The 15,921-nt window shown below is 37.2% G+C and overlaps 1 protein-coding gene across 4 annotated transcripts in view; it reads left to right on the top strand.

Moving 5' to 3' along the window:
* LOC103463406 (tensin-3-like) overlaps nucleotides 1-15,921 on the top strand; it is a 45,392-nt gene that overhangs the window by 12,037 nt on the left and 17,434 nt on the right. For all 4 annotated transcript variants that reach the window (XM_008406725.3, XM_008406724.3, XM_081606200.1 and 1 more), the window contains 4 exons: nucleotides 2,658-3,536; nucleotides 10,412-10,542; nucleotides 12,105-12,213; nucleotides 12,306-12,374. In XM_008406725.3, the coding sequence (XP_008404947.2) occupies nucleotides 2,658-3,536; nucleotides 10,412-10,542; nucleotides 12,105-12,213; nucleotides 12,306-12,374 (1,188 nt within the window). The remainder of the gene's footprint in view (nucleotides 1-2,657; nucleotides 3,537-10,411; nucleotides 10,543-12,104; nucleotides 12,214-12,305; nucleotides 12,375-15,921) is intronic.

Below are 15,921 nucleotides of genomic sequence, written 5' to 3'. Positions count from 1 at the left end.
TCCTGCTGGCTGCGGGTAACGTAAGCTTTCTTACCTTTATTTCTGTTTGGGCTGATTGAAGCTTTGCTCTTTTGGATCTCTGTTTATCAGTTTGTGAACATCAGTGTGGGGAAAACCTCTTAGAACCACTGGGAAGTTTTTACCATGCATCTCTGGCACTTCAGTTTTATTGCCTCGCTGCACTCAAGAGGCTGAGGCTTATACAGCTGTGGCATTCATTGCGTGTTATCCAGTAGTTACTGTACATTGTTTTTCACTTTATCAAAATTAAACAAGCTTAACATTGAACATATCTTATATTTATATTATTTCTGCCCAAATCTATATACTTTAAGGTGTTGACCACAAATTAGAAGACACTAAACAAGCTTATATGTGTAAAGTTTTATATATATATATATAAATGAGAACATCAACACCTTAATAGTAATTCAGTTAAAGAAGTGACACTCTTGTATTTTACTGATCATTTATTCAAAGTGACATATTGCAAACATTTATTTGCGATAATTTGAATGATTGTGGCTTACAGTAAATGAAAATCCAAAATTCACTGTTAGAAAATGTGAATATTCCTCCAGACTAACACATATAATTTTTTATTATGATAACCAAATCAGTCGTCTACCACTCAGTTTTGGAACGCTTCACGTTTTCTTCTGCTGACAAGTTTTGTGGAGAAGCTGGTTTGATTTTTCAGTGAGACCAGAACCAATTTGGTCCTACTAGCTAGAAGAGCTGTTAATCAGATCTCTTGCTATTCAAACTATATGTGAGTCAACACACTCACCTTTGTCTGACCCCAGGTAGACGACTGTGATGGACACGTGCTTTTTCTCGTGACATGCCGACTCACGCATGGTCCTGTCAGCCTACACAAAAAAAATTATTGTGTTTTCTACACCAAGTGTGTCTGAAGTCATGATTCATGGGTCGTGGTGATGCAGGTGCACACTCCACTGTATACAGTCAGACAAGTTTTGACTGTAAATTGGAGTTTTCCAGTAGAATTTAAGTGATTCAGAGACAAATTGCACGAGTCAGTAAACAACAATCAGAAAACATAATTACAGCAAATTGCTAGTCTGTTGTTGTTTCTCTTATTTAAATGTATGTATTTACCATTAAATCTCAGAGCTATAGATTATTGTCATGAGAAACAGTTTACAAGTGGACCTGGGGAAAAAAAAGAACAAATTACTTAGTAAGCAATAATTTTAGAAAAAAAAACAGTGAAACATTCACTCAAAGGGAGAACTGTCAGTGGAAGCAATCAAATAGATTATGAAAATCATATAAAAGATAGATCAACACAGAGTATTTAAAAAAATACATTGGCTATTTTGTTCAGCTCATAGCAAATACAAATAAAATGTTCCAAAGAAATGCAGACAGATCTGAGATAACAAAAGCATCAGCACAGAGAACTCATAGTAATTTCTGTATCTTCATCATCATCAAAATATCAAAACATAAGTAATGTTGATCATTCCCCGTCAGATCCAGTCATCTGCTATGATCGGCATCACTTCCTCTAGTCACAACATCCTTTTCTCCCCTTCAGTTACAAACCTCAGAGTTAAAATCAACTCCCGCCTCACCTTTGAATGTCATGTAGACCAACTCTGAAAGATCTACTTCCATTAACTTTTTAACATTACCAAACTTTGCTCCTCTCTCACTCCACCAGATTCAGGAAAACGGATCTATGCCATTGTCTCCTCCAGCCTGGATCGATGTAAAGCTGTACTCCTTGCACTTTGTATTGCCTTATTGCTAAAAATGTGCTATATAAATAAAATTACCTTTACCTTGGGGTATCTTGCAGGAGGCTTCAGAGGCTCCAGCTAGGATCCTGACGAGAGCGCAACAATATGAACACATTACACTTATTCTTTATTCGTTTCACTAGCTTCCCATCCCACAATGCAGTGGGATAACTTACAAAATCCCCCTCCTCACTCATCAACACATGAATGGAAATTAACTTTCTTAACTCAAAGAACTTCTCACCTCTTCAAAACATGCTTAATATTTTAGCTTTTTTTATTGTTGTTTTTAAGTCATTTCTGTTAACATTTTGAGATTTTGATAATGTAAAGTGTAGTACAAATAAAATTTATTGTTATTATTATTTTCATGATCAGAAAAGAAATGACAAAAGAAGAACCATGATTAACACATAAGCACAAAAAAGCAAGACTGAGAGAAAAGTGTATGGAGGACATGATGCTAGAGCATTTGTTGATGTGGACCTGCATGTTGGGTAATAGAGATACATCAATCTCAGTCATTATTTTGAAGGAATTGCATTAATTCAAAGCAAGTTTGCTGTTGATGAAGTCTTGATGATGAAGCAAAGTCTTCAAAGTATTAAAGTCTAGAGAAAAACTAGAAGAATCGCAACAAAGTACTGATTATAGGGTTTTTCATCTTGTCATCACATTAATTTTATTTCTGCCTGATCTGGGAGAAATATTTTACTCATGTTTTTGAGATTTTTGCAAAGCCAGAGTGTCTGTGTTTTAGCTAAAATGCATCCTGTCGCCTAGTTCAAGTTTAGTAAAAACGGCAAAAGAATCTTCCAAAAGCGGTGACTCTCTATTTTTTTAAAACCAGGTTTTAAATTGACCGGAGTGATTTCTGTCTCCTTCCAGGCCCCCCTCATGTGTTTGAATCTGGAAATAGAGATTTGTACTCCAAAGTGAGGAAGAAGAGCACTGAGGAAGGAGCTCTGTACCCTCTGCCGTCTATCAGCCCGAGCTGCAGCGACAGAGCGCCGTCAGCCAGCAGTGACTCGGGCCTCTCCGTTGCCTCACAGGGGCGGACCAGAGTCGGACCCAGAAGAGGAGCCACGCAGGACACCTGTAGCCAGGCTGAGAAGCTGATTTTTGGGGCTGAGTCAGAACCAATCCAGGCTCTTCTGGAGGTCATGACTGAACTGGGTTCTTCTTGTGCTGGTGATGGAAAAGTGACTGGAGATGAGTCCGGACTGGGAGCCACCATCAATGGCGACGTTTCATCGAGCGAGAGGGAGACGGATATTCTTGATGATGAGGACGACGGTTCTCCTTCACAGGCTCCAGACTCGAGCAGCGTTTTCTCACTTCCTTCTGAAAATGTACCTGCAACTCAGAGACAAGCCCAAACAGAGTACTCCACTCACTCCTGGGTTCGACAGCAGCAGATGGTGGATCTCATCCCTGAGCAGGGAGCCAGCAGGTCGAAGAAAGAGAGACCAGCACCTCTGGAGCTTCCTGAAACACCAACACGAGGACTAAGCAGCAGGGAAGCAGTGAAGAGAGGCCTGTTAGACCAGGACAACAGACAGCCTGAAAATACTACTTCATCCTGCCAGGAAGATGAGCTGGCCTCCTTAAATACAGACATCGACGAGTCCATTGAGCAGCTGAACAAGCTGATTCTGGACTTAGACCCCACTTTTGTTCCGGTTCCCACTAGATGTTCTCCTCTGTCCCGCTCGGCCTCTCTGCACACCAACGGCCTAAGCCACAAAGGACAAACCCATCAGTCAGGTAACATTAAACAAAATGCTTGATGTAAAATGTATGAGAGCTGTTAGAAAATTGTCCTACCAAAACCCATGAAAAATCACAGAAGCGTCATTTTATAGTTTTGCAGAAGGGTTATGTGCCAGTTAGGGCGGAAAAACGTATCACAATAAACATTTTGCTCCAGTCAAAATCGATAATTACCGATAGTTTTTTGATTTACGAATCTGAAATGCCGCCAAATCGGTGGTGTGTGACATTTCCTTTATTAACCACAGTTTTTCCTCGTGTCATTGTCTATCTTAAAGCAGTTATGAGGCAAACAGTGATGAAACATGAAACTGCTGTTGCCCAAGTTACTCAAAAGGTCGAGTGAGTGAGTTAGTTGATGCCACCAACCTTGGCAGTGAGAACAGCTGAAGCTTTTCCTCTGTCTTCATCTGGATACATTCTTAATTGGAGTTCAATTGATATTTTATATATTGAAAATTCAGTTCTATATAAGATGTATTATTTATTCATACTGATTGTGTGTCTGTCATGATATATACATTGTATATATCGTGACAGATATATACACAATATATACATTTATTGATTTATTATCCAGCCCAACTGCTAATGAAACATAAAGAACATCTTTTATTGAGCAGTTTCTTGTTCTATTGTGTTTGGACTTGCAGCTTACAATTTCTATTTCCAAAATTCAGAAAAGACCTGAAAAAAAAGTGTGAAATAAACAAGTCACTGGCTTGAAAATTAGTTCATACCATGATTATTTCTGTGATTATTTGCTCAGAGAGTTGTAGGAAGTGACAAGAAATGTTTCAGAGGCCATGGTCTTTATTAAAAAAGCAAACAAACAAACAAACAAACAAACAAACAAACAAACAAACAAACAAACAAACAAACAAACAAACAAACAAACAAACAAACAAACAAACAAACAAACAAACAAACAAACAAACAAACAAACAAACAAACAAACAAACAAACAAACAGTTTAAAAAAAAGTAGCTAGATGAGCATTTAAATTTCTGCCCCAGTTCTGGCTACTACTGCTGTATGTTATTATACAAATATTATACTTCGTTTTTGCAGTGCAGCTGTTGTAATTGTAGCTGAAAATCTCATAATTTTAGTATATTTTTTAATTATGAGTGGTGATTCAGCACATTTTGAGAAAGATCAAGCTTTGTCATGCCTACAAAGTATGTCTGTTGCTTTTGTTATACCACTCTTGTATAGTTGTGTCACATTATGTTTTTGTCAGTACATGGCGCACAACAAAATGTCAGCATAATTTTTTTAATTATACATTTTGTGCACATCTTGTGAGCATCTCCACATTGTTTAATTATAATTTAGATAATAATAGCAATTTAATCACTGGCTTTATTCTGATAGGGAATCTGTGAAGAGAGCTGAAGATTAAAGCAGTGACGAGAAAGTATCCTAACGAAAGACTTGGAATCATCAATACATTTTTAAAATACTAGTGGAAACCTGCAAAAAGCTGCTTGGCAACTAAAAAGAGACTTTTTAGTGATTATTGTGAAATTAATAATTTTTTTAATGCAATTTTAAATAAAATGTAAAACATTTTTTAATGATCCTGCTCTCATTTTTACACAAACATCTTGGTTGGATGAAACTATTTTTAAAATCTAAATCTGCCAGATATGTACACAGAGTTGTAGCACTCATGCTGTGAAATGTGTTGATATGTCCAAAAAAATCAGACTGCTGCCTATTTTTTTAGCATGCAATCATATTGCATATGATAGCAATATCATATGTTCTGCATGTTTAAGGAATGCATCTTCCTCCATCGTTGACAGGCACGTACAGTTGAAAAAGGAAGTATACATTCAAATTCAATTAAAAATTACTAATACTTTCAATTAATGAGTTACAACAACATTTAACTTCCCTTTCGGATCAATAAAGTATATCAAGAAACTTCACAGCAGGAGTGCGTGCTACAACTCTAAAATTCCTTTTATTGTCATTGTGCCAAAATAAAGCACAACAAAATTTCTTTCAGGAGTTTCCAAAGAGATTATATTAAAAGTTCCAAATTGTTTAAATACAGAGTAATCTTAGTGTATTTAAACTTTTGACTTTGAATGTAATAAAAAATGCCTTCAAAATGTTCTCATTAGTCTGGCATTTAGCAAATTTGGAAATCCTAACTGACCCAAAACAGGAAGAGTTTATTCTGATTTCACAAAATAAAAAAATATAGATGTGTCTTTTTATATAGTGCATATTTTCAACTGTGCATATTTTCAACTGTATGCACTACTGTTTCCTCAATGATCTGGTTGACTCCAATAAAGCTATCTCTGATAGCCTTGGCATGGACCTAGCTATTATTGAACCGAGACAGGGTTTTGTTTCAGGCGACAATAAATCTGTCAAATTCCTGTTCATGTTTCTTGCATTACAGGATTATTGGAGAAATGAAAAGTGCTCCCTTTGTCCCTCTCTTTGTGGTCAACAGTCCATTTGCATTTGATATATTCTCGTAAGAATTGTTTTATTTCAGTTAAGTTTCAAACTCCTTGTTTTACAGTTGTGGCTCCAAAACACTCTTGGTGTGGCAAAAAAAAAGTATATTTTGAAATTAAATTATTTGGTTTTATAGGCGATGAAAACACAAACTTTATTAATATATTTTCAAGCTTAAAGCATTGCCTAGGCTTAAGACATTTTCCCTTTAAATGTTTAGTAGGCCAAACTTTAGGAGACAGAAACTCTTCTTACGATGAGAAGCTTTAAAGATTTTTATGGTTTTCAATGTCTGCCTGTCTGTCTCAAATATGTCACTTGTGTCAATCCTTGAGGTTCCTTAGAGCCCAAACTTGAGCAGACAATTGCACAAAAACATGGCAGGTATTGTGTCAAGATTTGCTATGCAGACAGTGAAACTATGGAAAAACCATAAGTTACTTTTAAATAAAGCCCAATTGCGACAATTCTGCTTGTAAAAATAAGGCTCCACTTACTCCTATTCAAAATAAATATCACATCAAACATTATCAGACTGAGAAAATTGTGATAAGACAAGTACAATTTATTACTGTTAAACTGTAGTGGCACTGCACAGAAGTCCAATCCCAGATGTTATCTAGAATATTTTTAAAAGAATTGCCCATTATGCTGAAAACACTTATGCTGCCTCACTTTCTAAAATGCACAATTTCCAGCATGTTCAGGTGAATGAAGATCTTAAGACTGAATTTCATGGTTTTGTTTTGCTGATTCAAACTATTTGTTTTTTCAATTAATCAATCAGTCAAGTTTATTTGTATAGCACATTTCAGCAGCAAGGCAGTTGAAAGTATACTTTAAATAACAAAAACACACAATTACAAAGTTTTAAAGAAAATACCATACAGTTAACAATTGAACAAACATTATATTTTGATGAGTGCCATCACCAAAATCAAAAAATCAAATATGTTGATCAATGTTTCATCAGTTATGGTTCAAAATCAGTTCTAAACAGGTGGCTTTTAATTCTTGATTTAAAGGAACTCAGTGTTTCTTGCAGTTTTCTGGAAGTTTGTTCCAGATTTGTGGTGTGTCGAAGCTGAATGCTGCTTCTCCATGTTTGGTTCTGGTTTTGGGAATGCAGAGCTCTGGAAAGTTGATAGCACAACAACAGATCTTTAATGTACAGTGGTGCCAAGCCGTTCAGTGATTTGTAAACTACCAACAGTATTTTAACGTTTATTCTCTGAGCCAGTGTAAGGACTTTGATGTGCTCTATCTTCCTGGTTTTTTTCCAGGTACAAATCACCACCAATTGGTGGAAATCTCCACTTAAGACAGAAGTATGTATGTTTGTTGTAGGACGGAGGTTTGTAAACGTGGGTTTTGCTGAAGTTTGGGAGAATTTAGTCGAACAGATAGTGGAGGACTCTGGTGTGCACGCAGTGATAACCAAAGCCTCTCTGTATGTGACACACAATGACGTGTTTACTCTACTGCTTGCCTTGTTGTCACTGGAAATACACAGATCCTGAGGTTACATTATGCAACCACACATAACGTGAGGTGGGTAAAGTGACTAAAAAAGATGCAATGATTATGGGTACAAATCACAGATGAAGGCAGATTAGCCCTAACCTGAACTTTTGTGTGTTCACACCAAGAGATGAGAGGGATTTCTGTGATACAAGGGAGAAAAAAAAAACTAAAATAAATTAAAAAAATACACCACCAGAGAACTAAGCAAAACTGGAAAATCTAAAAGCAAATAGTGCTGAATGTTTATTTTGGATATTTTCTTGATCTCATTTATTGTTCCTTAATAAGGGGAAGAAATAACAGGTGTTTATGTTTCCTGCTGGTGTGACGTGTGTATACATAACCTCTGAGAGTATTTTGGCATCATGATGGTTTACATGCAAGGAATGAGAAATATCTCATGGTGAATTGGCTTCTGAAAGGATTGTCCCACTTCAAAGTGAAACAGTTTAAATTGAGCATGGATGTAGGAATATGACTGACTCTTGGGAACCATTTGTACATTGAATGCTGAAGCCTTCCTCTGCTCCTGTAATGCTTTTAACAGTATATGCCCCATGTGGGCATATTTATGACATATTGATTTAACATACTTGGTTATTTTGCAATGCAGTCCAAAATGTGATTGGATCTGGACAAAGATTGTGATTCAAGCAAATCGACGAGCCACCATTTAGCTCCAGTTAACTCTGCATGGCAATGTAGTGTGTGTGGAAAGCTTTAATTAAATTTTTGTAAATTAATTTCTGGAAAAATCATTAATATTTTAGAAATTCTAAAAAATGTAATGTGTGAATTTGTAATTTTATCCTTGAATCTTAAAGTTCAAGGACTGCTAGCCTGCTGTAACAACCTTTTTCAAAAAGTTATTGCTCAAAAATGAAATTTAATATATTTTTTACCAGCAAAGATGCAACGATATGACGGAATATAAAAGTACTGCATTTCAGAAAGCAAGAGAAACTCAACAAATCATTAATGTTGCTTTTTTGGAAACTCCTTTAACTCTCCATATTGTCTCTCCTTGCCTGGTTCTCCACAACCTGACGGTACATGCTGTATGGTGAATTCATTACGTCATATCCACTGGGACAGCGCCCGGAAGAACAGTAAATCTTATTCTGTGACCTCTGTGATGCCATCTGCTTGAGAAACAGTCCAAACTGAGCTCAGAACAGTGAGAATTTGGTTTATCCGGGACGAACAGGAATATCCTTTTCAGCAACTCAGACGACTCTTGTTAGTGTCTTTGCTTCAACATCTACCGCTCATCCTTTACTTATTGGTTTTGGCTGCAACCTAGAATTCGTGTGGCGGAAACGGGGTCTGAGTGTTTGTACATCAGCAGATTGACATGTCAAAGCATTGGAAGCTGATATTTCCTCCCAGGCGCATTTTAAGCTGTAACTAACACTTGTCTTGGTTCATTATTATAGTGAGTGTTTTCAGGGAACAGTTTGAAGGAGGAACTTGTAAGCATTCTGGAATGCTTTTGAAGTTTTGACATAATGCCTTCACCCTCTCATCTTCCTGAAAAGACTACAGTCCTGTAACAAATGTGGTGGACATTAGGTGATACTTGAGACTTCCATGGAAGCTTTTTTGGCCGGCCTGCTGTAGGGACAGTAGCTGGATTAGTTGCAGTGGCTCTTTCCAGCTTTTCTTTTATGAGACGTTTTGGGTGGCTAAAATTGAGTCCTTAAAATTTTAGCCTATTCCCAGGTTTGGACCCTCTAAATACCAGCAGCAGAGACTTTAAAGCCAAGTATAACAGGTTGAAGTGTCTGAAAATCAGTGGTGCATCATTAAAATGACAAACCCAACAGCCTCTGCGGTCTTCAAAGAACAACTACTTTTTAGAAATCCTGTGAGCACTGCTTGTATTTCGCTCCCTTCTCTCCCTTCCTCTTGATTGCTACATTTAGTGTCAGTATTTTGACAGTGTCACTGATGCTTTTATTATTCGAACTGGAGAATGACAAAGACTCAGAATTTCTTCTGTGTTAGTTAATGAAATCAGCCTATTTACAATTTGGTTTGTCAAAATAATTTATTTCAGCTTGGAAGCATGCATATCCTCCTGACTGCCAGGAAAAAAAGATATTGTCCAATCACCATATTTTTTTAAATCCCACAGTCTTTGTAAGGTAATAAAAGGTTTTATGAACTTACTTTGTCTCTACCCATAAAATGTGTTATTACTGATAAATGCCATTTTTAATAATTAGTAAAAGGTACGTACAAAAGTCTCACCCCTTCACATGTGGTATCATTGAAAAGCCCTAAATGTCCTCTCCAGATACCAAAAAGAATTAATTCAGTAGAATGAATTAATTCTACTAGGGTGGGAGATATTCAAGTTTAGGAATCTCCTCTACAGAGGACAAAAATGAACTGCTGGTAGTCAGGAGGATATTTAGAACAAACTTCAGCGTAATTCTGAACTCAGAGGTCACTATTGTATCAATAAGAAAAAGAAAAAAATTGTTATAGCAGATGTTTTTCAGGCGAGACACGGCAATGTTCCACCATCTGTTTATGGTGCAGACTCTCTTAGTCACACTAGCTGTACCTCCACTGATAAAACACATGGAGAGAAGCTTTTGTTGAACGCAAACACGGCAAACACTAATTACTGTCATCACCCTTTATTGGCAAGTCGGCATGTGTTTACAACAAAGTGTCGATTTAGTTTAACGTCATACTTTTTTAAAAACATAACTAGACTGTTTGTGTGTGTAAATGTGTGTAGCAACAGAAGACATGACTGAGTTTGATTCTCAAACGGATTGCGTGTCAGATTATAATCTGTTTTACTGTCTGACTCCCTCCCTCCTCTGCCTCTTTATTCGCCTGATCAGGGTGGAAACAGCAGAAACATGTCAGCGATGTGGTGGACTATGGTGGCCCTCAGAGTCCAGGATGGAAAAGAGGCGGAGCTCAGAGCTATAAAGGCTCCCCAGCCAACAGCCCCTCCTTCTCAAGCTCCCAGGTAAACTCAGTTTCAACTCAGCTGACTTACTGGCAGGTAGAAAGAAAGGGTGGATGATTAAATCATTTTGGATTTAGAGCTTTTGTGCTGCGTTGAATAAACAATAAAATGTGTTTGCTGACATTTTCGATGTCTTTTTGCTGCCGTTACACATACAAAGGTATACAAATTATTTTATCAGGTAACATTTGGAGCTCATGAGTAAATTAGACTTTATTTTAAAAGCACCTGAAGCAATAGGTTTATGCAAAGAGCATAAACCTAAAACATTTTAGTAACAATAAAACCGCGAACAAGAAAAGTACCTGCAGCTTCAAAATGTTGAAGAAAAGTGAAGAATGTTTTTGAAGAGATCTCCACCTGCTTTTGGCATTTCAAAATATGTAGAATTTTCTGAGAATAGGTCCAACATCTCAGCGCTGTGATATTTTAGCTTCTTCATAATCTCTTTTATGGCATGACAAAATGCTCCATCCCGCCAGAAAATAAATCACCACCAAATTTTTCCGAGATCGTTGGATAAAGTTGCCGCTGCACAATGTTTTGATCCCAGTCTTTAATCATTTCAGTGCTCTTGGGTCGGTATTGTAGGCGAAGCATCCTGACACCTGTATTGTATCAGGATGCTCAACTGTTGGCGCCACACAGAGCTCAGGGAAGCTCTTACCTTTTCTTCTCGAGATGTTAGGCACATATGAACTTCTTGCTGAGTTTTGATGTGTCCTTCAATTTTTTTACTCATTGGACTGGATTAACTCTGTTACTTTCCTTCGTGTCCAATTGTCTTTACTTCATTGTGCACACATTTGCTCTCACACCCACCTGATGCCAGTGATGAGCAATTCTACACTTGTGACAATCTGATCTTAGTTTTACCGTTTTTGAAGGAGGAGACAGTTATACAGCTTGCTGGACTCTCAGGGATGTCTTGGATTTTTTTCCACCTTGACAAACCAGCAAAACTTCAGAAGTAAAAATATTAGCAATAGTTTTTAGCATGTGAGCCTATTTGCTTTTTCTTAAAACTGATTGGCACAAGATTACTTAAAGAGCTTCTGTCATTCTTTTATTATTATATTAACAGAGTGATTTTTAGAAAGAATTCTGATTGAAATAAAGTTAATCGATCATTTTGGGAAAATACAGTAGAAAATTTGTTTTTGTCAAAAACGTTTTTAAGTTATCAAGAGCTTGAATAAATGTGAAGCAGATTCATTGGAGAGCAGTCTTAAAACTATCTTAACAGTCACCATAAAAACCTAACGAAGCAAATCATTTATGCACTTCCAAAACATTAAGGTGTCACTTTGGCTTTTTTGTTTTGGAAAATCTGGACTTTTCTTTTCTTTCCCCCAGCCTTTTGCCCGTGTTGCATGAATGGCCTGAGTGTTTACACCAAAACACACATTGCAGCCACACACAGATCACAAGACTGATGTCTGCTGCTGTGTGTTTATGTGTGTGAGGGGGGAGGTTGTCACCTCTTAGCACTTCATAAAAAACATTTCCAATGTTCTCTTGGTTTTCTCCTCACCTCATTCTCCTTGCTGGTCTTTTTAAAGCATGGTCATCTCTACAAAACTAACAGTGTGGATTACCGCGGACAAATGGACAACTCTGACTTCATCCCAGCGACTCCGGCATTCCCAGTGTCTCCTCCAACGCCATATGGTAAGAGATGATGTCAAAAAATTGCGCCCCTGTGGCTGTGGGTGTGTCTGCATTTGGAAATTTTATCAGTTTTGTTCCCCTTTTCTTTTTAGTGAAACATTTCTCTGAGTTTTCCCAACTCGGTGCTGGCAGACAGTGGGACCAACACAGCTGGACACAAGGTAGTTTTTTCCCCCCTAAAGTGAATACTTGGCCAGATGCAGCACTTTGCAAAAAAGGAACCATATTCCCTGAACTTTTTCACTTTGTTGCGGTTTTGATACCATCTTCCTCAAATTTGCATGTCTATGTGCCTTTGGCTTTTTATGTAAAGTTACCAACCGATCTGCTTTCCATCCATCCATGGAACAGACTCTGCAGTAAATATGACACAATTACCCCCAAATAACATGAGTTGTCATCATGCTGAAAACGTGACTTGTCACCTATGTAACGCCACTCACCATGACACAAGAAAAAAGCAAATATACATTTTTACAAAGGAAAGAGTCAAAAATTGTTAGGCACAATGACTTGGATGCATTATTTTAATCTGATTACTGGTTTGGAAATAGTAACCCATTAAGTAGAAAGTGGTCATATTAGAGTAACGTGATACTGTCATCACTGTTGTGTCCCTTTCATGTAATGTGACACTTTTAACGTGGGATAGCAACCATGTGTTTCTTCTTGCTGCTCATCTGTAAAGTTCAGATTTATAGTGCGTGATAAGAAGCTGACGTCACGTGCAAACAGATTCTCCCACTTTTTTCCCCACCTGATAACGATGCGCCACTTTGTCTTGGTCTATCACATTCAAACCAAATAAAATACATTATAGCTTGTTCATTTAATGGGACAAAAAAAGAGAGAAAAGTTCATGAATACTTCTGCAAAGCATCGTATATGAGGATATGTGTCTGATTAAGAGTTAATTTCTTGATTTCAGATGAACAAGGATCAGGAGAGGGTTGGAATGTCCTTATGGCTTAATACACTAAAAACACACACCTTGTCTGGAGTTTGTGTTTGTTGGCTGGACATGTGAACATGAAGTTTTGTTTTTGGTGATTCAAAGGCAGACTTATTTTTAATCAATTAGGATTAGACATTTCAATAATTTCAGAGATGGGATTGGAGAGCCCGTTAAGGCCCTGTGGGATAAGCTGAGGCTGGATTCCTGCTAATAATAGCTAACAGAGGAAAGGAGCTCTGCTGACAGGATGTCCACTCGTGTCCTGTTCAGGGAGGGTACAGGAGAAGAGGGGAGGGTCTGTTGTTGTTTGAACATCCTGCCTGAGCAGATATTCAGCTCACAGCTGCAGCAGGAATTTTCTGTAGTGTCAAAAACACGATTGTCTTTCAGAGGCCGGAGCTTATATCTGATTTGGGACACTGTTGTTCTGCACTAAAGTTAGGTTGAATGTTTTGCTGATATTAATGGTCATGCTATTGCTAATGCCCTTTTTCTGTGTGTTTTGAACAGTTTGCCCCCTTGAAGGGCAGTTCTGCTTTGTTGTAAGCATGTTTGGCGGAGCAGGGGGCGATAGGATGGAGGGAGAGTTGTTGAAAGACAGAACAGAAAAGCACCTGATTTTCTCTCCCTGCGAAACAGAAAAGGGCACAAAATATCTTTTGGTTGCTGACATTTTGTGACTCAGACAACAGTTTCCTGTTTCCCACATTAAATGCAAACAGCTGTCTGGGAAATAATTTGCTGTGTCTCGCCAGGAGCAGTAAGATTATCCATTTAAATAATTGTCATTTTATTTTAAGTCATTATAAATTGTGCCAAGGCTGCAAGTCTATGAACTAAAGACAAAGAGCTCTTTTATTTGAGCTTAAAGTTAACCTTTTCTTTGAGTTTTGCTCAATCTAAGCCATACACTGAAAAACATTATTCTTGAACAAAGGTTAAAGCTACAACATTTCAGTTGTATAAGCCGAAAATATTTTAACTATTGCAATAACTGTTAACGCAGCTAATGATGCTATTAAGCGCTTTGGTTTCTTTTTTGCTGACATATAGAGATGAGCAGATTAGTGTAATGTTTTGCGTTTCTGGTAGTAGTTAGAGGGCAGTTCAGTCGGTCAGGCCTGAATTTCACACGATTTAAAATGTATAAACATTTTCAGTCCTATTATATAGATTACAGTTAGGAATGTGCATTTCAACAAAATCCAGCCATATGATATGAATCAAAAATAAGGAAACAAAAGTGAAAAAAAGTGTAAGTTAATTACACTGTTAAACTACCATTTATGAACGAATACACTGAAAGAAATTATTCTTGTCATACCGTAATATAATGTAGTAATGTAACATATTGTAATATAAACAACACAACAATAAAATGTTTAACTTGTACCATGCTGAAGAAAAGCAGCTATTTTTAAATTTTAACTCTTTATTATATCATTTCAAAGTGGTTTATTTGGTCTGGATTGAACTTATATCAATTTCAGAAGTTGATAGAGGTCCCTACTTTAGCTAAAACCATCTTCATTACAAATTAGATTTTTTTCATAGCTTTATAGTATAATTTTTTTTTAAACAGATAGTGATGCCATTAAAGGCAAATGTTGCAGACAGTTTAATTAGCACATTTTTTTCTTTCTTTTGTTTGTAATGTTTTGTTTTGCATTTTTGCTTGAAGTTGGAAGGTTGTTTTGTGAGCTAAGGTTAAAGTGGAAAATTAAATGTTAAATACGATTTATATTATATCTATTACCTCTAAATGTTAGCCTTCATACGCAGCTGTTGCTTTGCAGCAAGACTCAGGATCTGAATCCTGGTCTGGGGTCTTTCTGAATGGAGTTTGCATGTTCTCCCTGTGGAGATGTGGGTTCTCTCTGGGTACTACGGTCTTAAAGCATGACTACCAGATCAATTGACCTCTCTAATTGTCCTTAGTTATAGAGTGTGTGTGCATGGTTGTTTGTCCTGTGTGCCTCACAGGACAAACAACCTGCTCTATGGTGGACTGACGACCTGTTCAGATTGAACCTCGCCTCTCGCCCAATGACCGCTGGAGATATAAAAATTTACAGCTGACACGTTCACAGTACCATCAAATGTGAATCAAACCAAAACCCTGCTTCACTTGTGTACTTCCCTGTGTACATGACAGCACAAATGGAACTCTGAACCATTACACAACTTAATTTCCATTGTGTACTTATGGTCACATCAAAATAAAGAGTGATATGCAGAAGTGGTCAGCCAGAGGAAGCAGAGTGCAGTGGAAGGAATGTAGATGAGGTCTAGCAAAAGGCAAATGGCTCTCTCAGGCAAATACTTGACTGTCTGAACTTAACTGGTCAAAGGTCAGGTGAAAGTCTCAGCACAGACTTCTTCAGATGGTTTGAATTGTTGTCTGTAATGAATGAGAGGTAGCTCAAGGGCCCTAAGAGCTTCAAGTGCCAATCTGTAGGGATGTTTTATGTTGCAGTAATTGTGCCACCCCTGTGAGATCCATATGTCAATCAAAGATGCTTTTTCCTGAGATTAAAAAGGCATAACACACAATAAATAATAATAATAATAATAATAATGTTAACTCAATAAATTGTAATGTTAACCCAGAAAATACTCTGCTGCCAAGTTATCTTTTAAACAGTTATGATGGATTAGTAGCTGGAGGTAAAAGATTGTTCTGGATGATGGATTCTTTTACATGGAAAGCAAAACTAGGAAAGAAACATTATTTCTGTATTTGTTGCCTTCAA

Source organism: Poecilia reticulata, chromosome 4 (assembly GCF_904066995.2).
Source record: "Poecilia reticulata chromosome 4, P_reticulata-male-v2, whole genome shotgun sequence".
Taxonomy (NCBI): domain Eukaryota; kingdom Metazoa; phylum Chordata; class Actinopteri; order Cyprinodontiformes; family Poeciliidae; genus Poecilia; species Poecilia reticulata.
The sequence above is the reverse complement of the archived record's forward strand: the minus strand, read 5'-3'. Positions and strand labels throughout refer to the sequence as shown.